A 26,186-nucleotide genomic window follows, 5' to 3' on the forward strand; every position below is an offset into this window, starting at 1 on the left:
GATCTTTGAAAAAGCGCTTGATGAACCCAAGTACAGTTCTATGTACGCACAGCTGTGCAAACGGCTGTCCGACGAAGCTGCAAACTTTGAACCACGAAAAGCTCTTATCGAAAGTCAAAAAGGCCAGAGCACGTTCACGTTTCTTCTCCTTAACAAGTGCAGAGACGAATTTGAGAATCGTTCGAAAGCAAGCGAAGCATTCGAGAGCCAGGATGAACTCTGCCCGGAGGAAGAGGAACGCCGACAGGTGGCCAAGCGAAAGATGCTCGGCAACATCAAATTCATCGGGGAACTTGGCAAGCTCGGGATCGTATCGGAACCGATATTACATCGCTGCATCCAGCAGCTACTCGAGAAGAAAAGACGAGGGGGATCCCGGGGGGACACCGCCGAGGATATCGAGTGCCTCTGCCAGATCATGCGTACCTGCGGCCGTATCCTTGACTCGGATAAAGGTCGCGGACTCATGGATCAATATTTTCGACGTATGAAGTCACTGGCAGAGAGCAGCGATCTTCCTCTACGCATCAAGTTTATGCTGCGTGATGTCATTGAACTACGCCGCGATGGCTGGGTACCTCGCAAGGCGACTAGCACCGAAGGTCCAATGCCTATCAATCAGATCCGCAGTGATAACGATGAGTCTTCGAGGGGTAATGGCTTCCATAGACGAGAGGATCGCCTCGGAGCAGAGTTCTTAAGGAAGATGGGACGTGGCGGACTAGACATGGACATGATGGGAAGCATCCCGTTGACTTCACCGTCGTTTGGCATGTCATCTCCATTCAGCTCGAACGGATTCTCAGGAAGTTCCGGGGTCGGCTACGGCCGTCACAATCAACGTAACCAGCCGGGTTACTATCAGAACCAGAATCGTCACCAGAATAACTATCAAGGGAAACATAATCAACAGCAACACAACTTGCCGCAAAACTTTAACAACAGTAAGCACTGTCTCTTTCACTCGCTATGGTAGTACAGTGTTTTATCGATAATTGTCCAAAACACGGGTCCGGCCAGGGATACAATTCTTTGACTTTTGCCGAACATATAAAAGGACAGCGAAGCTCGAGGGCCAATAACGATGATATTTATTTGTGTAAATGTCCTTCTTGGGACATTTAACGATAAAACACTATTAAATAAAACTATATTCATAAAGTCCCCGCAGTCTACTAACACGTCTGAATGAATTACAGGTAGCAATAAAGAACAATTACGCTTCAACAAGAATAAGATGTTGATCGGACACCCAGAGGAGGTGTCGCTTAGACCGTCAGCTAATTCCATGATGTTCAAACAAACCAACATCAATCCCAACCTACCTCTGAACAGTGGTAAGTATTTCATCGATGAAACGTAATATCAGATTGTAACAATAAGTTAGGTTGCTAATCTGAACGTGTTCTGATTCTATGGATTTAGTTATGACTAGGCAGCGGTACTTAGTTATAACTAGGCTTCGATGGAATGCGATCAGTGATGGGATTCAGTCTTTTCTCCGCGAACAGTATTTTAGAATTCATATTTACGTCTATTCATATTCTTTTATTCAGTTTATTCATATTCTTCTGAATTAGACATTCATTCGCATGACTTATATTCCCCAGAATTTCTGAATCCCACCACCGAACGAGATTAATGAAAGTAGTTGTACAGACGTATGATTTGGTTGAACAGATACGACCTCGAATATGGATCGACCAAATCTGTAGTGATTAGAAATCATCCGAGTTTGAGCAAAGTAGTTGGAGAGATAAGAGCAGGGCTTGAAAACTGTTATGTATAATATTGGTTTCGGTTCTTCAAACAGTTACAAATAAACTCCGGATCTTTATGTAAAATATCAAGTTCGTGCATCAATTGCCAAACACAGGATCTTCACAACTGTTTTAAACGGAACCTTTATACATAACAGTTTTAAACCGTTATTTTCGGAAGCGTGTTTGAAGCCCTGTATAAGATTTCTAATTATCGAAACTGTAGATCTGTTCCCAGGAAGAGCATCAGAATTGCCTCTGTTACGTACTACCACACTGAAGCCCAGCTCGCCACTACTGCACAAGGAATTGCCGCCAGCGATCGTGATCAAACAAGGTCCAGTTGACAAACGGGAGAAAGCCAGAGATAGGAAAGACAAGGGGATTTCCAGGGAGGAGATACTGAAGAAGGTGAACGCGTTGATGGACGACCTCGCAACCCCCGGGAACATACAGGCCACGGTCACGGCTTTCCAAGATCTTAAGATACCGGAGCGTCTGTTACGACACGCCGTGTACACGTTGTATTCGAACACATTGGACCGAGGCGATACAGAACGAGAGCTGGCTGCGAAATTCGTGGTCGAGCTTGAGAAAGCCGAAGCGGTCACCTCACAACAGATACACGAGGGCTGGAAGGAGCTAGTGTCGAATATACCAGAAAAAGAGAGTACCGTGCCTTGTGTAGCGTCTCACGTAGCCTACCTGACAGCTAAGGCTATCGTCGATAATTTGATTCAGTTGACCGACCTGGTCGCCGTCACCGAGAACGGCCAACATCACCCGTTGTTCTTACTCACCCTACAACAGTTGCATAAGAGCCAGGGCAAGGTCAGGCTCACCGAGATCTTCAACGAGAGCAAAGTGAACCTGATCAGCCAGCTCCCGGAAGCGGACAAGACGAAGGAGAGGCTCGCCGAGATTCTCGAGGACCGGGAGCTCACCTTTCTCTATCCGCTGCTCAAGATCCAAGGAGACATCTGGCGCCAGCTCGAGAACGACCCGAACCCGAATACTCTTTACAAATGGATTAAAGAAAAACTGGAACCCTCGCATCACACCGACTCCGAATTCATTAACGCTCTGATGAACGTCCTTCTCAAATACATTACACAGGTTAGTCTTCGGCATGATACCTACTCCACTTCTGCATTTTTTTTGTAAGAACTACTTCCTCCCAACGTCCACAGAGTGTTTCACTTAAGGGGGCCATTAAAAAATTTGTCAGGAAAAATGTTGAACCTTTTATCTTCTTCCAAGAAAATTATTTAATTCTTTTTGCAACCATTTTCGTATCGTTTTAAGTGTGACACTCTGTGCTTTAAAAATTTAGGGTAACCGTACAAACAATTTTCCATTAAAAAATAGTTTGTAACACCCTATATATATTCGTTTTGTTTTTAATGTTAGCATTAGAGGTGTGCGAGGACCCGAAAATTTCTCAAAAATTTCGGGATTCCCGAGAATTTTCGGGTTCGCTCGCAGCTCTAGTTGGCATGCTTAACTAAAAACCCATATTCCACCCTCCCGTTTTGGTAAATTTTCTTTGTTGCTTGATAGACGTATCCGTTGTCAGTTCATTTGAATAACCGGCGTGTTCTTTTTTTTATTTATAACAACAGGAAACAATATTGGCACCTGGCGTTGATCCATCTAACGTAGGCAAAGCAGCGATAGATAAGGAAAAGGCATTACTGGATAAATACGCACGCTTGATGCGCTTGCTCTTTGTCAATATAGAGTCTCAAATGACAGCTCTCCATGCGCTTCAAGCATTTTGGTTCTCGCACAATTTTCCAAAAGGGATGCTACTGCGATGGTTCGACGGGCTTTACCGGCTCGAAGTGATCGAGGAGGAAGCTTACTTCAAGTGGAAGGAGTGTGTCACCGACGCTTATCCGGGGAAAGGAAAAGCTCTATTCGAGGTAATTCGAAATTATCCATTTGTTCACTTGCAATTAGTAGTCAAAGGTTTTTTTCTCTTTCATTTAGTCATTTATTCTAGTGCATAGTTTTCGAATGGTGGTGCGCTCTACCACCCTCTGTCGGCACTGAGAAAAATTATGTTTAGTCTGAATTACGGAAAAAAATACTGAAAGTTGCATTTTACAACATTTTTATTTGGACCTGTAACGTAAATTCAAAACGAGTTACAAACGATTACAGATTGACTCTATTTAACTCTAGGACGCTGGTTTCCGGTCAGCTTAAAGATATGCGGAACACTAACTGTGTTTGCTACTTGTTTATCTTTCAAAATTACACGTAACAGGAAATTTGCATTGCTTATACTACGAGATATTTATCAGGTTCGATTCGTTCTCTTCGCAACGTGTCTGACGCTATAAGACAAGGGGTTAATTAATTCATAAAATCCGTACAGTGTAGCTATTGCATAATACGTGTGGATGGAACAAGTATAATGATTTTATAATGTCTTAGAACATCTGAATATTCAGTGATCAAGCTTCACCAATGAACTTGGCCTAAACATTCTTTTCTGATGAAGCATACGTTGAATGTCTTTTATTATTGTCGGAACTCGCCATCTTGAATATTTGACCTAATTCTCCTAATTAATTTTTTTATTATAACCTTTGCGGTCCAAGGTCGTTCGAAGATCACATAACGTGGTATATCGATTACATTTATCCTTGAAAGCAGCTAGTATACAGTCTAAAGTTTGCAGCGCCATTTAGAACATGATTGATGGGGTTTTTAAATCTTTCATACTTTGTCATGATGCAAATAGGTTGAAGAATCGAGAGGTAGTGGGTCAAAAGAGACTGAAAGGACATAGCAAGGTTATGATTTATTTAACCCTTCACACTCGGCGACATTTTAACTTGAAAATAAAACATTTCTTCCGCCCTAGTAAAATTCCATTCTATATGATTCTTTTTTTTTATAAATATGAAATTGATATATATATAATACCTCATACAATATTTAACTGTTTAGTAATTGATTAGATACCAACTTATTTAATAATGTAAACTATCTTTTGAGAAACTTTTTGCGACTCTGAGTCACCACTCGAGTGCTAAGGGTTAATATTCCCATTAGAGATGATACAGTAAAGTCGCGATCTAGTTCCCTGAGGATCTCCACGATCACTGTCTCTTCGCCTACCTCTGCTAGGAACAGGCGATGGGAGCAAGATCGCGACTTTACGGTACATTGATGAAAAATTAGAGAAACAAGTTTTAAAGAACGCGACAAGGTTAAAATTCATTTGATGGTGCGATCTCTAGAGATGATACGATGATAAAAAGTGAAGGTCACTATACTGTTCCATCGACAGCGTTGATGAAATCTAGAGCAGACAATTAATTAGAGGCAATTGAATGGTGTAGGTGAACAATTGGTTAACGTGGCTAGACACCGCGTCCACAGAGGAGGAAAGCGACGATCATGACGACGACGACAACAATAAAAACTACCGGATGCAAAAGCTCTGAGATGGGAAACTACGCTGTTCAGGCTACCACTACCTATAATTTGGAAATAGGGTTTTACTATTTATAATTACTGAGCCAGGCGGTTTCAGTTCACTTCTAATTGAGTTCTCTCTCCATCCAATGCCACAAACGTCTTGTTAGTCTGTGTGTCAAACCCTCGCGCAAGCAAATCAAGAAGAGAAAGGAGGATTAAAGAAAAGGATACAGAAGGATAAAGAGGAGAAGGAGGACTGTTTAACAATCAAAATGTCCGATGAAGGGAGAGGAGGAGCGGGGGCAATTAGTTTATGATTTTTTTTGTTCGCAGCCAATCGAGTGGTTTGCCGACAGACTTGAATCGAAGCAAGAATGTTTTAGAATGTTTTTAGATAATTAAATATTCATATATATACATACATATACATATATATATATATTTATATATATGTATATATGATTTACAATCATATCGGGCCAGCAGGTATCTACATATACACACTCACGATACACACACGTGCGTGCACGCGCACGCCCGCACGCGTGCTCGCCGCTGTATGAACATCGGTGCAATTCGAAAAAAAAGAAAATAATTGAAACGAGAAAGGAAAAAAAATATGAATTTAGTCTGGTGAATTTGTGTTGTCGAAGTTTTTCTCTAGTATTGTGCATGTGTCACGTTTTTGTACGTCTTTTTGTCTGCGGCACCAGTGAGTCGCTTGTTATCTCTGTGTACCAGCTTTTACATTTATTATGAAGAATTATTATTATTATTATCTATTATTATTATTAACTATTATTATTATTATTATCATCGCTATTATATAATTGATCGCCAACAATCGAATGAAAATACATCTCATCCTACCTTCCAACAAAAATGAAAACTAACAAAAAAAAATATGCTAATAAATATATAGGGGAGGAAATAACCAAAAAAAAGAACGATTCGATCGGAAACGGACAAAAAAAAAGAATTGTGAAATGAAACAGGACTCAGCAATATAGTATATATACGTGCATATATACATACATACATACATATATATAATAATAATAATAATAATATGCGAAGCGTGTGATCATCGAGTTGTTCTCTTCGAGCCTCGGAGAGATCGAAAAATGAAAAAAAAAAATACAAAAATGATTTTGTAGATATTGGAAGCGGAAAAATGAAGGAAAACTAGAAAATGACCAAAAAAAATGGATTAATAACGCTGAGTCGCGAAGCTCTTAAGTAACGCCAATCGAAAACTACAAAAAAAGAAATATAAATAACGAATACCATTTTCTTCTTTGCCAATGCGCGCGTATTACTTATACCGCTCCGTCGATTTTCTCGAGGGGAAAAAAAACCATATAAATAGGCGAATTAACGACCGTTAACTAACAACCATCAGCCACAACATCACAGGAAAAAAAATGAGCTCGCTTCGACGAGCAGCCAATAGAGAAAATGAAAAAGTATAAACTAATAATGAAATGGAGAGGAAAAAAAAAGAACGAGATGAACGTTTAGCGGACACGACTTTAACAATCGTATTTGAAAATGAAGAAAAACGGAATAAACGTACCTTGGTGTAATTTATTACAGATGGCCCCCTGGTTGTTCTGTCGATGACCACAGCCACACACTCTTTACCTTCTCATCTCCTATAGTTGTCCTCTTAGAAGACTCTATCGCCGATATCGTCACGATCATCTTGTTTTCTTTAGCGGTGGATTGTGGATATTTATGCGAAAACAAAAATTACATCTGTTACGGGGAAATAGGTTTATCAACCTTTTTTGGACGAGCAGTGTTTAAAATAGTAACCTTGTTAGAGAACTATATCGAAGTCTCAAACGCTGTGCAACAATGACTCACAGATTCGTTCACAGAAAGCTGTTACATACATTTATTCGAATCGCATATAAAATTTCAAATCCTTTGTCGGACTAACAATTTTTATACGAAATGTTTATTTGACAAGCTTGTGAATAAGTGTGCGAGTCATTGCGTGCACGGATCTTTCGTTATTTATATATATATATTTGAATTATTTGTTTCGAATTAGATATGCGATCCTGTCGTTGATGTAACATTCGTCCTCGAAGGGTTAATTTCTAATTTGGATAATGATGTAGTAATATTCCGACGTTGTTGCTGTTTTTTATTTATTGTGAATGCATAAAATCCGCAGTTCATCGATCAGCGTTTGCGTGGAAAACCTTCAGACCGACACGACACTGTTCACAGTTCACAGTTCAAAGAAACATTAAAGAGAGAGAGAAAACCGTTTAGTGCAATATCGCAGCTCCTGTGATCGGTAAAAAGTCGGACAAAACTCTCTTTTCTCTATTGTACCTCGTTCTTTTCTCTTGTTTGTTAATTTTATTTTGCCGCTTAGAGAAACTTAGTGTACATTATATTGTTGTTTTACCTGCCAGAAGAGCTGTTGATAGACTTATTAACGATTACATTGCACTAGAAAGAATAAAAGAATTGAACTCTTCAATCGAAATGATCCTAGACGTTCGATTTTATGAGAATTTGATTAATTAACGAAATAATTGTCGAAAGATCGATTAATCTCTCTGATTTGATTGATACACCTCTGGTGGGTAAAATGATACCATCAATTAGTTCGATTCACGATTTTCTTTCTTTTTTGTTAAGCCTGTACGTGTCACGTTTATATACATATAAATAGATGATGTTTTCTTACAGTTTACGAGCGATCTTCCTTCAGAATGATGTACATATTATTATTATTTTTCTGTTCGCACACACACACTTGTGGTTCGACGATCATGTGACACAGGTCTCTTTTATCGAGTCACATGCTCTCTTATTTGTTGTAAAAATATCCTAACCGTTACTACTGTTTTGTGTCTGTGGATTATTGTTTTCGGGTTCAAAGCTGTTTTCTCTGCTGTCTTGTCGTGGTTCTGTCGATGGTTGTTTTTTTCTTCTTTTTCCTTTAGTTGTGTTAATATTTCTACTTCGATTATTTGTACAATTCTCATTTATTACTATCGTCTTCTTCTATTAGTCTATAGATTCTCTCGAATTTTGTATTTCTAAGATTATTCTACCAAGTTCTGGTTCGTATCCTGTTATGGTCGTAATAGCTATTCGATTCACGACTACGTTGCAAGACTGATCGAAGTGGACAGCTTATTATGATTGTGCTCGTATTTTAGGTCTCTTCTTTCGAAAAACAGCCTGTAGTTTTCAGTTCGGCGGCTCTGTGATCGATTCTTTTCGGGAATCATTGTGTTACAGGGTTCGTTCTTATAATTTCTTTCTAATGCTGAACTTATATTTATAGTTCTATGATTCTTCTGTGGTTTTCTTCGATTTCGAACTACTTCAGAAAATGCGGATATCTTTGTAAGTGTTGTCATCAACTTGTGACCATTTGAATTAGGCTTGAGGCATTATTATGTTCACTTCAAATATTTCTTGTGATCCAGTAGAAATAAATACATTTAAATAATATATACAGATTGTCTCTTCTATAGAAGGACATTTGCTGTTTTATTTAAATGATTTCATCAAGTTCCGCGAGATCTGCTTGAATTTGATATAAATTAAAGCCGCTTTCTCTATACTACTTCTAAAAGAAAAAATATTAAAATGTGCCCAAGCCTGATCTAAGCAAGCCAACGAGTCTAGAACACCCCCCTGTCCAATGAACCCAACAAGTTGTGTCAGTATCATTGACTTAGAGTCATTTCTTAGTACAGTGACTCGCACATTTGTTAATACGTTTCCACATGAACTACAGTTACGAGAACACTCTTTAATTTCGCCGAAAATTTCTTCATTATAACAAAATTTGAAATTCTATAGATAATTCGGATAAATAAATGTAAAAGCTCGATGTGAACGAAATGTAGGTCACTGTATGTACTGTGCATTGTCCTGCTTGTACGTAGCAATAAACACCACATGTTTTTTCTTTAATTAGAAACTTCCATATACTTTGTCATCAGTCCTATTATTACTGTTAATATTGTTGTTGTTGTTATTATTATTATCATCATCATTGCGATCGATTGTCACCAGTTTTCGAAGATTTGTTGCCGAAAACGTCGACGGATATTCACATTTCTCTGTTTTCTTTCTCTCATCGATGTAGACGATTGGCAAACGCGGAGCGTCATCGATCCCGATGCATAATGTGTGTCCGATCGATCATTTATAGATCACTCTGTTTCTTCCTCGAACGCCGACCCGCCGTTCGATGCGCATAATTGACCCTCGCCCGGGTCTGTTTTCACCCGGAGCGAAAAATCGACAGTCGATTACTCTGTTTCTGGCGATTATGTTAAATCCGTTCCATTAGGATCACTAGGAAAATAACATCACAGAATGTGGTTAACGCTAGAACTACCAGATTACAACAGAATCTTTTCTGTTCAGGCACATGTTGCAATAAAAATTGCAAAAATTTGTCTAAATGCAATATTGTCATTTCTAAAAGAGAGCGCACGATAATTAAATTTAATGAGGTAGTTCTGGTGTTAAAAAAAAGAGTTGTTAAACAATATGGAACGGGCCCGAACTGTGTAGTTGTCGAAAAGCTCTGTCCAGGGTTGATTAATGACCGCGTCTCGAAACTGACAAATGAAAAATCGTTTTTACTTTTGCGAGCTCGAAACCCAAAGCGTATCGAACGTGTGAGTCGTTCATTTTTATCATGTTGTATCTCTCTCTCTCTCTCTCTCTCTCTCTCTCTCTCTCTCTCTGTCTTTCTTTCTTGCTCTCACGAAGGTAACGACCCTCGACACCCCCGCCAGCGGAGAACTTACTATTAATTAATTTTTGCAAAGTAATAACGATCCTTTGTACGCGAGACGACATTTATAGCGACAATTAGTGTGTATAATATTTAATGGGTATTTGTGGTATACTTACGTGTTTTGCTCGTTCCCCATTTTTATTCGTAGATGCAAAACAAGGACCGGGATTGAAACGAGAACCGAACTATTGAAAACGCGAGACGACTAATTAAACAAAATAATTTAGCCCCGCGGCCGTCGCCGTCGAATATTAAATATTCCAAACTTTCGTCGATCAATGTCTCACACACATACTCTCACTCACATATACACACATTATTACAGACATGGAAATACACATATATACACGCTCACACACACATACACACACACACCACGTACATTTGCGATATTGTACTTCAACTCTATTAATTTATTTTTTCTCACGCGTGTTAATTGATTAGAATTCGATGGAAACAAAAAATATGAAGGGAAAATGAAATCATGTATAATATCGTCAGTATTATTTCTCTCGTAACAGACTACATTATAATCGTTTTTAATTCATCATAGACATTAAAACTGATACAACCCACAATCGAAATATCTTTTATCTTTGTCAATAAAATGTATCTGCTCTCCTAGGACTCTCATCTTCGACGATCTCGCACCACTTTGAATTAAAAGGGCTGCGGATCGTCGATTCGCTTTTATTTCTTCCACGAGAAGAGTGCGCGAAGTGTATTAACACTAATTAATTAGCCATCAGTTTTTATTTTATGCTTGCTGAAATTAGAAACAGATTTGTAGCAAATTAATTGGTATGACAATCTGAGGAAATGCACTCAATCCAACATCGGTTGCAGTGGATGATACGATTTTTATGAACATTTCAAAATTCCCATTCCGAGTTAGAAATATATTTTGGATGATCTCAGTTTTTCCGAAAAAATATTGTTACGTATTTAATGACTCGTAACAACGATTATGAATATTTTACAACTTTTGTATTAGTTACAATGTCAGTGGCAATGGCCCTAATTCTCTTGCGATTTTTCAAAATTAAATTTACATCTGTTTATCTGAAAGTAAAAATAAATCAAAAAAATATAAAATCCTGAAGTTTATTTTTCTATATTTATTAAAATATAGTGTATACTTCATTATTGTTTAATTCGTGCAATAATGTGATTATCCACTGTATTTTTACTGGTATTTCTAGTACCCTGTTGCGGGTCTTTATTTGACCCATTCATATATTTCTACTAGCATCATAATTATCTAATAATTTTTGACCTAGCCAAATCTCTATTTTAATAATAAGAAGATATAAGAAAGCGAAATTCATATTTATCTTTAATTAAAGTACAAACTAGCCTAAACGAGTCTCAAAGTCTCTTTCCCTGTTATTTTTGAATAGATAAAAAGGAAACTGTTTGGACGCAATTAATTCAGAAAATTGATTTCAGTTGAATTCATTGAACATATTTAACATTTGGCGTGCTCCCCTCGTAAGTGTGCACTCGCTAACATTCTCAAAATGTGTCTCCCATCATGTCCAATCTCATTCATCATCTCCGCCATCATCCTTCCCCTGTGAAACACCGAATCATTTGGATCATCGTTTAATTAATCAGCCAATTTCGACCGGTTTACATTTATGACCGCCTGATTGTGCTACCCTACGAAACTGTCTTTACGTAATTAACCCTTGGATGACGGTGCCCGGGGTCCATTTTGACCCAGCATTCCAGAGTAACCACGTATATCTATTCAGCTGCGGATAATTAATATGAGATCTCGACGCTTGTAGATAAAATATCTATGAAAAAGAATTAAATAAAATTAGTAAATAATTATAATTATCTGAATGGACCCCAGCACTGTTGTCCGTGTAATTATTAACAGTGTTCGCTTTCTGAGAGTTAAACATCAAGAACGCCGATCCGACGCAGCTTTCTCTAAAACAAGCATGATTCCAATTCTGTCTCGACTGCCACGGATATTGTAACGCTATATTTCAATTACGCAGTTCTTGAGACAAGCGAAGAGAAACACGCGAAATCACGGATAGATGTTAAGATGAAGAGTTAACTCATCTTCCCCCGGTTGACGGGATGATGTCGTCAATCTTGCTTTTCGCTTTCGAAATCGCATATTTGCTCGTAATTATGAGAAAGTGGTCTAAAGTATATCCCACGAGAGAATAACCCCATTGAAAAACCAGTTTTCGTTCGTCTTTACGCATCTTCGCCCTAATTGGTTCAAGAAAGTGGGGAGTGGACAGTGGACTGAGAGATGATAGGCTCGCTGCGCCCCCACCATCTTCTAAGCTGCGCGAAACGTGGTTACTCTCTCGTAGGATATACTTTAAGTCAAAATTAAAAAAAAAAAGAGTTTATCAGTTATTTCATATCGCATTATTTTAAACTGAATTAATTTAATGTAACTTTTACGATATTGTCAACAATGAACCGTTAGATAGTGCTTGTTATTTCCACATTATATGGAATTCATTTAGCGTTATCTTTTTCCTTTAATCCTTTGCACTCGGTGCTATTTTAACTTGAAAATTAAACATTTCTTTCAACCTAGAATAATTCCATTCTATATTAATTTTTTTCTTTGCATGAATATGAAATTGATATAATAGCTCATACAATACTTAAATGTTTAGTAATTGATTAGATATCAACATATTTAATAATGTAAACAATATTTTACATAATACAGCAATTTTTAGTGGGGACCTTGAGTCACCACTTGAGTGCTAAGGGTTAAATATCTCAAACAAAAAAGAAAACGACAAAAAGATATACGACTTAGACTTTCACATAATTATGGGCGCATATGTTTGTCTATCAGTGGCGCATGATTATTTACAATATGTAAGGGTGTATAAAAAGTAATGGTCATCCGTTCTAGGGGTGAATCTACACCTCCGGGTCAGTGGACATTTGTAAGAGAAACTTGCTGCAAAATTGTTTATAACAAAGAAAATTGTTGTTAAAGTTTTTTTTACATCATCACGTTCCACTCATCCAGACGAGAAAAAGTTTGAAAGAAGCCACGTGTCGCAAACAAGTAGTTATTGAGATATAAAAGTTTTTGCAAAATTTGATTGTGTGGAGTTATACGTATAAACAAAAGCCTACTACATACTACAGTCCGCCTGACTGTGTCGATGAGACCGAATATAATCGTGTGCGTGCTTCAAGACAAATGAAATTTAAAGGGATATTCATTGATAGCTCAATAACTTCAGCAACTTCTTTCAAACATTTTCTCTTCTGCAGTTAACAACAATTTTCTTCGTTATAAACAATTTTGCGGCAAGATTGTCTTACAAATGTCCACCGATCCAGAGGTGTAGATTCACCCCTAAAACGGATGACCTTTTCCACACCCTGTACACGTGTGTATCACCCCCAAGCTAGGCGTAAGGAACGTTCGGTTTGTTAACATTGATGCAACCCTTTGTTGCATCTGCTGTCTTGGTACACGGGACGATTAAACGCTGCCAAAAGTATGGAATAATTACTATAATCATCTTTTGTATTCAACCATTCGCGACGCAAACCGAGGACCATATTTAATCAACACAACTACACGTAACTACCATTCCGAATTTTCCTGCTGATTCGAGCTGTTATCGTTCGGCTATCCGAGTACTTTGAGCACTATAATATAGTCTGAACCTCGGTACACATCGTGTATAAAATTGACTAAGTACTCACGCATATGAACCTCAATCTTAGGTATCCAAACTTGACCTGGAGTACTTGAGTATCGAAACTCGACATCAAATACTTGGGTATCCTAACTTAACTGTGTGTACTCACGTACTCCAATCTGGATCTGAGTACGCGGATCTATGTAAGTGCTTTGAGCTAAATTGAATACTGGTACTCGAATACGAATAAAGCACCGATATTTGAGTACTCAAACATTCATCGAGTATCTCAGTACTCGGGCTTTCACTGAGTACCTTAGTACTCGGACTTTCATTGAGTATCTCAGTACTTAGATCGAAATCAAGCGAGTACCTCAGTACTCAGATCTAAATGAAGCAAGTACCTCAGTACTCAGATCTAAAACAAACGATACCTGAGTAATCGGATCTATATGAAGTATTTGAGTACTCAACGTTGAATACCCGTAGATCGAGGAACCCTAACGCAACTTCTTTCTTAACCTGTTGACCGGAGATAGGACGAGTTAACTCGTCGTTCATATTCATATACGTGTACTCACTATTTATCTGATTACCCACAAAATGATAAGCTATTAAAATTGTGAAGATACATTGGCAACAAATCGTAACATAAACTTCTTCGATAAATTTCTTTTATTTGTGTGTGTGAAATGTAAATTGAGTTTAATCTCGTCATGAAGTAACGCATAGTGACGTTTTCATGCTTCGTAGGTTCAGTGTTGGCTATAATTGTGGAGTGATTCATGGGAAATCATTTCGATCGAACTCGGAACGAGCTTACGCAGGTGTTCGCAGTAAAGTCAGCCGGTTAACAGGTTAAACGAGGTACCATACACGTCGATGACTAAACTTTATGTAATTCAGTGCGACAAGAACAGAGAAGAGGAGAGAAACGGGGCGGGTAATCGTTAGAGGGCTTCGTCTAATCCGGATTAAGGATGATCCACGATCGAGGCGTCTGTCGATGACGGATCGATCGGCCGTCGGAAGTACTGTTTTTTACTGTATGGATCGTGGCAAAAATAATGTTACGTTTATCCCTATCGTCTCCGATAACGGATAATGAACGACCGCCTGTCTAACGAGAGCCTTCAGCACTAAACATTTTTCGTCTGGACAATATTTTAAAAAAGATATTCGAATTGTCAGGTAATTTGAACCAGCCATATGGACGCACCATGGGTAAATTTCCGAAAACTAATTCACTATACATTTCTCGAGAAAGCAGCAAAAATTTAAAAAATAAAAAGAGCTTGATGAAAGCAAGATACCTATTTATTTAGAAAGTAACAGAAAGTAAAAATTGATGTCGATCCGTTAATAATTTTAATAAATTGAAAATGGAATAATATTTTTAGATTTATTGAAATTATTAACGGACGAAATAATTTTTATTCAACTTCTGTATCTTGCAATTGAAAATAGAATTGGCATTTTATTTGTGAGTTTCTGAGAAACTCAGAATCGGCAAGCGGATAATATAATGATCCAATAACCAATTATTCGAAGGCTAATCCAATTAGAAATAATCGGAAACAGCGAAGCCGTCGTCGTCCACAGTGGAAAATAAAAATGCCTGGGGTTGCACGAGGCTGAAGATTCAGAGTAATTAAACTAATTCGTTAAATCGGATCGGAATCCTTGGCATGAGAAACTTGTTGCAAAATCGGTGAATGCATGCCTGGGCGTTACTATAGAGATACTGTTTGCCCTTGGAGCGCTCCGGGGTGCCCGGGAGCAACGCCTTGCAGCCAATGACGTCAGAGAAAGACTAAGTTAACGATGGAAAACTAGAGTTAGAAATCTACAGCATACTCTTGTTAACGTCTCGAGTTTCTGAATTAGTTCTTACCCCCGCCACCCCATGGTGCGTCCAATAGTATTCTCCTTTATTGCAAAGCATCACTGAGTCGTTAGCTAATAGTAAACAGTGTCTTTTTTTATTTCTAATACCGAATTTCGGGACGCTAACAACCAAATCTTGTATTTTGCCCTTTGTCTGTAAATTGTGGGCGTGGTCTCTGAATGGGCGTGGTACTGTAGCTCCAGGCGGAGCAACTACGGTGCCCCTGAAAATTTGTGTACAATATGGACCGATTGTAATAGAAGATAAAATGAGTGTAAGTAACTTTATTTATGTTAATGGATTATTATTTAGGCTTGTAGAGCTCTTGTTAGACAGACTATAGCTTCGATGGCTTCTTGAAAATTGTTCGAAGGTGACCGTCAACGGAGAAGCGGACCAGGACACGAGTAAATTCATCGTTTACACGTATACTGGTGAATAGTTTGTTTAAGAATCGACCACGAGGCTTAACATTGCATATATTAAACAATTAACGCGAAGTAATGGCACTCGAGGAAGACGAGTAAACTTGCAATTCTTGTTATCTACGAACGATGGATAACAAACAAAAATAAATACACGGCGATATACAGAATAGAGGTCTACAGAAAATTAAGATACCATGCATAAATAACTGCATAAATGTCTGCAATCTAAACATAAATTTTTATGAGCATAAATCACAGGATTGCTTGAAACCAATTTTTCTTTGTCCTTCGCAACGCTTGGCTAGTCAAGTAACAAATGAACTGTTTAACAATAATTCAGGGAATCTTGTATTCCTTGAACAAATTGTGAAAATGTTGTAAAAGTTCAACATATAGAATATGGTGGAAAATAATAACAAACGTGGTGGGCTCTAATAAACAGTGTTTATTCGGTATACGTGTTAAGCCTTTTTTGAAAACGCAACTTCCGTAAATATACGAACAAATTACCATAGTTAACTATTACAATTCTATACGCTGTTTCAGCAATTCTTCTCTCTCTCTCTCTCTCTCTCTCTTTCATACATTCGCACACAAACATCCGCTCTCTCTTTCGTTCTCGCTCGTCCTCACCACAAACATATTCTTATTATCTCGCTATACGTACATATATATATAATATATATAACACTTACACTGATAGACGTAATGCATTACCAACTGCCATTAGTGTTTATCTAATTAAGCGAAACACATACTGGTCTCTCGTATCGTAAAAAGTTGCCTCGAGCATTCGAGAGCGTCGCTTTTAAATCCTACCGTGTGTTCCTTCCTTCTTCGTAGGTGTTTGTTTTCTCCTTTTGTTGCCTTACGACAGACTTTCACCGTGAACGCGAGCAACAGTAAACGAATTCGTGTCTTGTGCGAATCCCCGTTATATCGCGGTCGAGGACATCGTAAAAACAGGGGAGTCGGAAAAGAAGGTATCCAACGTTCAAGTATGCGTCGAATACGTTCTCGAATTTTTCAATCAATTCTCAGTCGTTTTTCCTCCATTCTTGCCATTATTTTACAGACAAGAAACATCTGACTAAAATTTGTATTTGATATCTCCTATATTTTGAAAACATTTGGAGAATGAAATTGTCGAAGATGTGGAGTTCAGATATAAATTGAGAATCTGAGTATTTGGATTTAAATTAAGTGTGTATCTCAGTATTTGAATTTAAATTGAGTGAGTCAGTATTTCATTTTAAATTGGGTACCCTAGTATTTGTATTTAAATTGAGTGAGTATCTCAGTATTTGAATTTAAATTGAGTGAGTCAGTATTTCGATTAAAATTGGGTACCCCAGTATATGAATTGAAATTGAGTAAGTATCTCAGTATTTGAATTTAAATATAAGTATTTCAATTTAAATTGAGCGAGTCTCTCAGTATTTTAATTTAAATTGAGTGAGTATCTCAGTATTTGGATTCGAATTGGGCATCTCAGTATTTGAATTTGAATTGAGTGAGTACTAAAAATTATAATCGACTGACCTACATTGAGTATCCGAGTATAAAAGTTGGAGAGCAAAAAAATTTGGAAACTTTGACGAAGTATATATTCTACACTTACCTGTAACGCGTGGAAAAATAATTCATTGGATTGAAATGGTGGCATTTTTAAATTAACAGCATCTCCGGCTCCCCTTAATTTTTTAGAAGGAGGATGTTTTAACCGGCGAGACGCGATACAGCGAGTATAGTATAGAACTTGCGTACTCTCGATGGAAACGATAGAATGTGATCCATTTTTATGTCGAGCGTTAACCCGTTAACTGGGACACTTATCGTTTCTGGGCAGATGTACACGAGACGAATGAAACGATTTTCTTGGTTGTCTTCTTTTGGATGCGTTTATAGGTCCACGGTACTGAAATGGTATGGTGAGAAAGAAAAGAACGTATTCATACATCTTCAGCATTAAACATAATGTTGCGTTGTTATTATCAACGATTAAAATATTGATGAATTCATTCAGTACGAGGTTTTCGATGGAACTTTTCTATTGTGGCACTCATAGATTTTTTATTCGTTATTATCGTTCGCTTTTACAAGGTCGGTTATTTTTACTTTCATATTTGTTTGTTATTGTAACGCTGCAGGATCAAAATGGACCCTGAGTTTTGTTAAACTAGGAGTAATACTGTTCTCTCGAAGTATAACACAGTTACACAAATCCATAGACTGTGTATGAATACATTTTCGTCTCTCTCTCTCCCTCTCTCTGTTTCGTGAGGAAAGTGCTAAAGTTCCGTGCAGCATCTTTCGGTGTTTGTCGTGGTTCGACTGACTAATTTAAACCTAACTTTACTAGACCACGTTACATCATTTCCAACGAGAACACCGGCGCTTTCCAAACCGTGTCCCATAACACACAATGCAAATACGCAGTTGGACACGAGAGATAATCGGAGATATGTATGTACGAAGCAACGTGCACGATAACGCGCGTCGCCTTTGTCTGCCCTCGAAAATTATAGTTTGGAAAACGCTGCAGCTATACGTCGTCGTCATTACGAAGCAACGATAACACCACTGTGCAGAGACGATTTACCGAAATTACTCAAAGAGATACTCGACAAACCAACTCGATCGAACGGAAACAGGAGGATCACAATGACTCGTCCTATTCTTATTAAATTTACTAAAAATCGTAAAGGTACCTCGTTGGTAAACGCCTCGCAAATCTTTTGTTCAACAAAATTCCAAGTCATTTTGATTGTACTCCTAGCGCGAAAAATCTCTGTTAAAACGTCTGCTTCGTTCTTCTCTCGAAGATCCGTAAATCTCTCAAAACACCGGGTGTTCCGGAAATACAGGGTGAAGAAAGTTTTATAACAAGCTGTAACCTAGTTCCTTCGACTGTTTTTCGAATTTTGATCAGCGATGCAATCGTTCCTCCGAATCAGCGACACTTACATGCGATACAACAACACGATTATATTATATGCGTTTTTTGTAATCTTTGACTTGTACCTATATTAAGAGGAGAAAAAAAATTCGATGAAAATCCAGAAAAGGAGGACAAGCTGACCAGCAGTCTAAACGTATTGAACTAATTTTTTAATGGTACCTTGCGATTTGTATAACTGAATACGCCGGTCATCGCTGAAAATACAAGTGTAATAGAAAATAAAACTAATCACAGACCCATCTCGATATACATATATATAGTATACAATATATATGTGTATATATATATATATATTTCCTCAAGTATTTACAGATTACCACGGGAGACCGTGATAATTCGAAAAACGATTACTATATAGTCAACACGTAAGTACTTACACGCCCACGTCACGAAAATTGACCGGTTCGCGACCGAGAAACGTGTGCACGAATCAACACCGGAATGATCGATCGAAATCACTGGTCTCGGAACACTTTCGGAAAACGATCCAAGAGCTAATAAATCAATTCATTTACACTTGTGCTACAATAGAAATCGCATGAAACATCAACAAACGGGCTCTCAATAATTTTTATTCGAACTCGGAAACCAATCATTTCGATCGTGGTTCGTTAACAATTATCAACAGCGGACAGTTAACCCTCGTAAGCTCCTCACAGCGAGAAACACAAAAGATTTGAACATTTTGTATTATCCGGAAGTTCATACGCTTCGAATGAATAGACTGCGGATCTTGACATTGGTCGGGCGAAATATGAAATAGTAAAAGATTTTAAAAATTCAAGAATGTTGTAATGTTGCTTGTTTCGTGTAACAAAGTCGTTAAGGGATGAAACCAATTTTTATGTTATCCCTGCTTTCCCCAATCGATGCAAAATGAAAATGGTCTGCATCGATTGTAAAAAGTAGAAACCAAATTGAATATTATTTCTTCCCTCAATGATTTCCATAGATCAACAATTTTGAATTTTGTCTACTCAATTTTGCTATGAACGCATAAAGATCCGCAGTCTGGTGATGACATAATCAAGCCATAATTTACCTGGAAGAGCGTACGAGCGTTAAATCGTTGGATTTATTTGCTTCACTTCAGAAACGTAGATTTTTCAGGCTGGAAAGTGTTGGTGGGCCCCTAAAATGCTTCATACGCCATTGGATATTGTGTTTCGAAAAGATGGAAGGGCGTTGGTAATTCTCCCTTTGCAGAATTGTGGACTTCCGTCTGTCGTGTGCAACTGTCCGTATAATGAGTCGATTACGCAACGAGCGTACGTTTCCGTTACACGCGAATATTTTCTTTCTCTCTCTCTCTCGCTCTCTCTCTCTCTCTCTCTTTCGAAAAAAGGAAGAAAAAATATCAATGTGCAGCACTGATGACTCCGACGCGAATTTAATCCTGAATGTTGTCCGAACGCGTTACGTAAACAATAACTGTACATTCGCAGGCGAGGAACGAGCGGCTCGTAACCAAACAGACGTAACCGATAACCTTGTTTCGTTTCGACGCTTAACCTGCCAACCGGTTGATATTTCGATCGTAATCTGGTAGATCGTGGATCTTCGTGCGTTCGTTGCCCTTGAGAAATCCCACTAAACTACAGAGACCACTACAACGATAATCTACGTTATCCTTATCTGACGCGAAACTATTAAAACAAAGAGTACAGACAAGAATTTAATTGAAATTTTATTTCTCGTTCGCTGGGACCATTGATGATGACAACAATTGTACAGCAATAATCTTATTTGTTCTCTTAACGCTAGAGTTGATGACATGAAGCTGCTTCTCTCAGAATTCACGTCTACAGAGTGTCCCACGTAATAACACTTTTCACGATTTTTCACGTACTTGCGATGATCTGAGAAAAAATCTTTTAAACAAAAGTTGGTCAGTTTTCGATTGGCAATACATTGCAATAAAAAAGGTTCAGAAATGGTTTTTTTATTATTGTCAAGGCCATCTTCATTTTTTTTAATGGCACTTTATATTTTTGACTTAACAGTATTATAGACCGTATCAAGATTAATTCAACGACCTAGTATACAATGACCTTAGGATGTACCTTGAAGTGCCGTTTTAAAAAAATGAAGGTAGCCTTGACAATAAAAAGAATTTTCGAACTTTTTTTATTGCAATGTATAGCCGATCGAAAATTGATCGACTTTTACTTACAATATTTTTTTGTCAGACTAACGTACTTAAAAAATCGTGAAAAGTGTTACGTGGGGCACCCTGTATACATGTATACCTTACGTTACAATAAAAATTAAATTGAAATCTCTACGAAATCCATAACGTTCGGTACGTCTAGTGTTAAAGTTCGTCTGACAATATATTCGAGTTTGTACGAAGATCCACGGTCTGATTAATTCGACGAAGTAAAACTGCTCGAAAGTTTCCTTCACAACGGACACAAATACTTTAATGAATTTATGCTAATACACAGTTGTCGAGTTACAGTTGAGAGTACAGGTACCATTGTTTAGACAAGAAAACAGAGGGGTGACTGGACAATGGCGAGTTAATTCGTCGCGGCCGGTCAACAGGTTAAGAGTTCAGCTAAAAGGTCCGAGTTTTTCCTTCAACTTGGCTTCTTCTCGTTCAATCAATCTCTCTCTCTCTCTCTCTTTCTCTCTGCTACGCAAAACAGACTTCCAACGCCGGTGACGGTGTGTAGAAAGCATATATATGGTTTTAGTTTTTCTCTTTCGTTCTCGTTAAATTGAATGGCAGTGATCAAAGATGGATCCGGCCCGCGAGCGATTAAGGGGCGTTCGCAACTTGACTCCTAAATCGAACAGGAAATCTTGAAGTTCGGACTCTTAACCTGTTAACTGGGACAGACGAGTCGACTCGTCGATTATGCTCGTCTAATACGTCTTAGTATGTCTAGGGCACGTTATGCAGTTGAACTCTATATTTATTACAAGACAACTCTTTTCGCTATTTATCTTTAATTAGGACCGTGCGGGTTTGCTCGTGGTAGAAAAATGTCGCCCAGACAACAGGTTAAGGATCTTGATTAAAAAAAGCTTCGTTCAAGTATCTCATTAATAAACAGGATTACGTCCCCTAATCACTCGGACCATTTTAATATGCAAGTGTATAGTTTGTGTTTCTCTCTCTCTCACTCTCTGCGTGTATGATCTTTTTGGATACGTGTATACAGCTTAGGTTGAATTCCGATGATAAAAGTGAGTACTGATACTTTGTTTGTCCAAATTAAATTTTTATTAAACACGGTTTTTTCTGTAACATCGAGGACGAATCATAACATAAATAATCATTATCATTATTGATCAGTATCACTTTTTTGCGCTCAACAGCGTGAGTCTATGTTTTTTTCGTATTTTTTTTTCAGTAACACTGGAAGATAGTACGTGGGGGCGGCGGCGGCGTCGGTAACAGCGATCTCTACATCTGCCAGTGCTTCAATTATCTTTTTTGCCATTCATTCGTGCGCTATCTGCATACAAATTCGCTCTCTTTCGACGCACACACACACACACACATTAGCGCACACGCACAAGATACACCTCTACTGCACATATCAGTGTGATTAATAACTTTCTCTCTCAGCTACACAAGGTTTTGGTATACAATAACACCTAACCTAATCTAGCCTAACTTTTTCTTTTTTCCAGGTTTTAAATCGTACAAGTGTGAAGCATGGCGGGTGATATATACATTACACGCGCTCAATTTATGATTACGTAGTAGAGGCTGCGGGTGCGTATGCAACTAAAAGAAACACACACACATACGCGAAAAGAACGATGCAAACTCTCGTCAGCAACCAGGATGGACGTTGCTGTAATAAAAATGCAGATGCAATTTCTTTTTTTTTACATGTAGCACAGTAGCACGCAGGAACAAGTGTCTGCCTCGTGTGGTACAACGGAAACTCGGTGTTTAAGGGATTTGCATGAACATCCGCAGCCTAATGATTACACAGCAGATGTTTAAGTATCTCCACTAGACGTAGGTGGATGGAAAGGGAAGATTGGTAGTTGGCATTATAGTATATTCGTGTGCTTGCATTTTTGTCGAATATATGTAAACGTCTTTTTAAAGTGGTTCCTTTTATGTGAAGATCGATCACGCATTCCTCTCTCTCTCTCTCTCATTGCAGAAAACCACACCACCACCGCTCCCCGGCTTGCTAGTTACGAGTTCTCCCTCGAGAGGCTCTCGACATTTCTTCCACTTCCACTACACGCCGTTTCATGTGTATGTGTTCCATTTCGTTTTTTAGTCTCTTCTTGTTTTTTACTTAATGAAATTGTCGTTGTTGAGAATTCGAAAGGGCAATTCGATCGAATCAATTGTCGGCTACCGGTTCGATCTTTTTCATGATGACGACGATGATATATATATATATATATATACGTGTATATATATTTATATGTATGTATGTATAGAATATATATTTATATATAGGTGCATTTTCAAGCGAGGTCTACCGGCGATCAACGGAAAATAAAGGAACGGTACCAAGAAAGCTTGAAACGACTTCCGTACTCTTGATATTCATTCACGGCCACGTTCGTTGCGAAACAGCGTAACTTGCGATCGTTATCCGAACCGAAGGTTGTTCCATCACTCGGTGGAGTGTCTGTTCAACGTAAGACAGAGCAAGACAACTATTTAAATCGCGCGCGGCAAAAGGGGAACAGTCTAAAATCGATTTCATGATACATCAATTTAATAAAATTGAACAATGTATTTATTCAATTTGAATTGCGCGCGCTGAAGGGGAACGTAGCCCAATTTAATAAAATCGATCAATATATTTATCCGATTCAAATTACGCGCTGAAAAGGGGACCGTCTAAAATTCATTATCTGCTTTCATTAATTAAGTAACAACCAATTTAATAAAATAGAAGAATGTCTGGCTACACAACGAACACAATTAGGAGGAAAAATAAGAAATTTATTCTTTGTTCTCCATGATTTAGGTCAGTTGTATGCTTGGCGGGAATAAAGGATAAACGGGACCGCCATTTCTGTTGCTCCAGCCTTACGTTTAACAAACAGCACGTGTTTTCCTGGTGCTCCCCCGGAAATGCGCCTACACGTTGAGCTCGGTTGTTGTTGTTGTTTTCTCGTTAGATAGAAAATACTGCGCAGTCAAGAAAATTCTGGCAAGCGGACGCGACGTTATCCGGTTGTTCTCGGATGTTTTTCTGTTTTCCTTCTGGGGAGAGGTGGTGGCCGATCGAACAATGGCAATGTGGAGATTCACTGTCAGCTCCCACGACAGTGAACCCCGGTTTCGAGAACACAATGTTTGCATATACAACTATACCCCCCACTCCTTCGAACGCACTTGAATCTTTCTGTCTCTCGATCGATTATTCTCTTCGAAAAGAAAAAAAGTAATAGGAAAACAAAAATGAAAAGAACAACGCTTTATACTCCTCCCACTCTCATCGCGCGCCGTTACAAGCGCCCGCTCGCCTGCACTGAACGAACTTATTATGGAATGTACAAATTATTATTTTATTTTGTTTTTTTTTTTATCTTTTACCGTATCATCTCGTAACCCCTTCTCTCTTAGGTAGTCATAACACCGCTGGAACGCAAAGAATCGGTTTTGTTTTTCCTTTTAGTAGTTTTCGGTGTATGTATTTGTGTGTGTGTTTAAATTCTGTACTGTACCGCCACTCTCGCTCCATCGTTACGTATATATATACATATACATGTGTGAATAATATCTATATATATCCCGAATGAGACGCGAGATTAGTATGTTCAGCTCCGAGAAGGGAATCACCGCCGGCCTTTGCGGTCATCCGAACCAATTTTCTCGTTGAACCATACACTGTGTGACTGTGTGTGTGTTGCTCATTGTAAGATTTCTTGATACGTCCAGCAGCCACTGAATTGACTTAATACTATCATGTATCTGTCCATTTGTCTACTCACGTTTTTCTCGTCTCCGCTCTTTCAACATTTTTTGTTTCTTTCTTCATCTTCATCATCATCATTATCATTCCACATTACTATATTTTGTGTCTTGTTGCTTCGATTGTACAATGTCTGTGGCTTTCTTTCTTTTCGTTTATTTTTTATTCTCGCGCAGAAGGATACAGTTTTTGTACAATCCTCGCGTGTGTATTATGCTGCATCCTACACATGCAACTCTAGCATATGTCCCTTTAGTTCGCTTCTTCCATTCCGGATATAATCCTTAATTCCATTTCCTTTGTAAGATTCTCTCTCTCTCTCGCTCGCTCACTTTCTCTCTCTTGCTCTCGTAGAGACATATATCTGCAATATCTGTATGCTGTCGCTTCAATTGCATTTTAATACATAATTGTGCTAAATATTTCTTTTATCAATAACATTTTTTTTCCTTTATACACTCAGTAGAGCCGATTATCTTACTTGATAATTCAATGTCAAACTACACTACAAATGATTACTATACAGTGAAAGAGAAATGTTCGGCATGGGGTAACGGGGTCTTTTTTTCTCCTCTCAGTGTAAACTCCCTGTCGCCTGTCGCTTAAGTTTTTCTTTTCTTTTTTTTCTATTCGTATCTTCTGTACACACGCATCCTCTTCATGCAAGACTGAATCGATGTTTTCCTTGTTTCATTTTGTTTCTTATCGACTGAAGGTTTTTTCGTCGGCACTCTTGTTGTTGGTAACTCGCTTTCATAAAGTTTTTTTTTCGTGTAATGAATAATGTTGTTGTGGTTGTTGTTGTTGTTGTTCCATAAATGCTCGGACTCTAATAGATCTCAACTTTTTTTTAAATACAGAATTACAGAAGGATGCTTGGATGACTCGATGTGAATATGCATGGAGAAATGTGTTTTTTTTTTTAAGTAAAATGTCGAAACAAGTCGTAATGTATATATATATATGTATATGTATATACGATATATATATATAAATATATATATATTTATAACAGACGGGGAGCGCTGTTGATTGCAGGCGACGAGTCTTGCATTCCTGCCACTAACATTCGTTTACTTGGTGTACAAGTAGATGGCAACGATGAGACCGTAGAGACCCAATACTTCCGCGAAGATAAGAATCAAGATCATACCGACAAACAGGCGGGGCTGTTGAGCGGTACCTCTCACACCTGCATCACCAACAATACCAATGGCAAATCCAGCAGCTAGACCAGAAAAACCTACGGCTAAGCCAGCACCCAGGTGAACAAAACCCCTAGTGAAAAGACCAAAAAAATTCCTTGTTAACTCGCTGAGAATAAAGTCAACCAATTATTAACAGAGGTGTGCGAGA

General features: G+C 38.2%; 2 protein-coding genes across 5 annotated transcripts in view; one reads left to right on the plus strand and one right to left on the minus strand.

Annotated features, from left to right (window-relative positions):
• Nucleotides 1-25,286, plus strand: part of Nat1 (N-acetyltransferase 1) — a 33,903-nt gene extending 8,617 nt beyond the window's left edge. For 3 of the 4 annotated variants that reach the window (XM_076444657.1, XM_076444668.1, XM_076444640.1), the window contains 5 exons: nucleotides 2-944; nucleotides 1,200-1,337; nucleotides 1,987-2,876; nucleotides 3,383-3,685; nucleotides 5,117-25,286. In XM_076444657.1, the coding sequence (XP_076300772.1) occupies nucleotides 41-944; nucleotides 1,200-1,337; nucleotides 1,987-2,876; nucleotides 3,383-3,685; nucleotides 5,117-5,221 (2,340 nt within the window). In that variant the 5' untranslated portion in view covers nucleotides 2-40 and the 3' untranslated portion in view covers nucleotides 5,222-25,286. The remainder of the gene's footprint in view (nucleotide 1; nucleotides 945-1,199; nucleotides 1,338-1,986; nucleotides 2,877-3,382; nucleotides 3,686-5,116) is intronic. The other variant, XM_076444649.1, reaches the window with a different exon arrangement.
• The window catches only part of Vha16 (vacuolar H+ ATP synthase 16 kDa proteolipid subunit), a 30,902-nt gene continuing 4,716 nt past the window's right edge, over nucleotides 1-26,186 (minus strand). The window contains exon 3 of the mRNA XM_076444761.1: nucleotides 1-26,108. Within this exon, the coding sequence (XP_076300876.1) occupies nucleotides 25,904-26,108 (205 nt within the window). The 3' untranslated portion in view covers nucleotides 1-25,903. The remainder of the gene's footprint in view (nucleotides 26,109-26,186) is intronic.

Source organism: Lasioglossum baleicum, chromosome 2, assembly GCF_051020765.1.
Source record: "Lasioglossum baleicum chromosome 2, iyLasBale1, whole genome shotgun sequence".
Lineage (NCBI taxonomy): Eukaryota > Metazoa > Arthropoda > Insecta > Hymenoptera > Halictidae > Lasioglossum > Lasioglossum baleicum.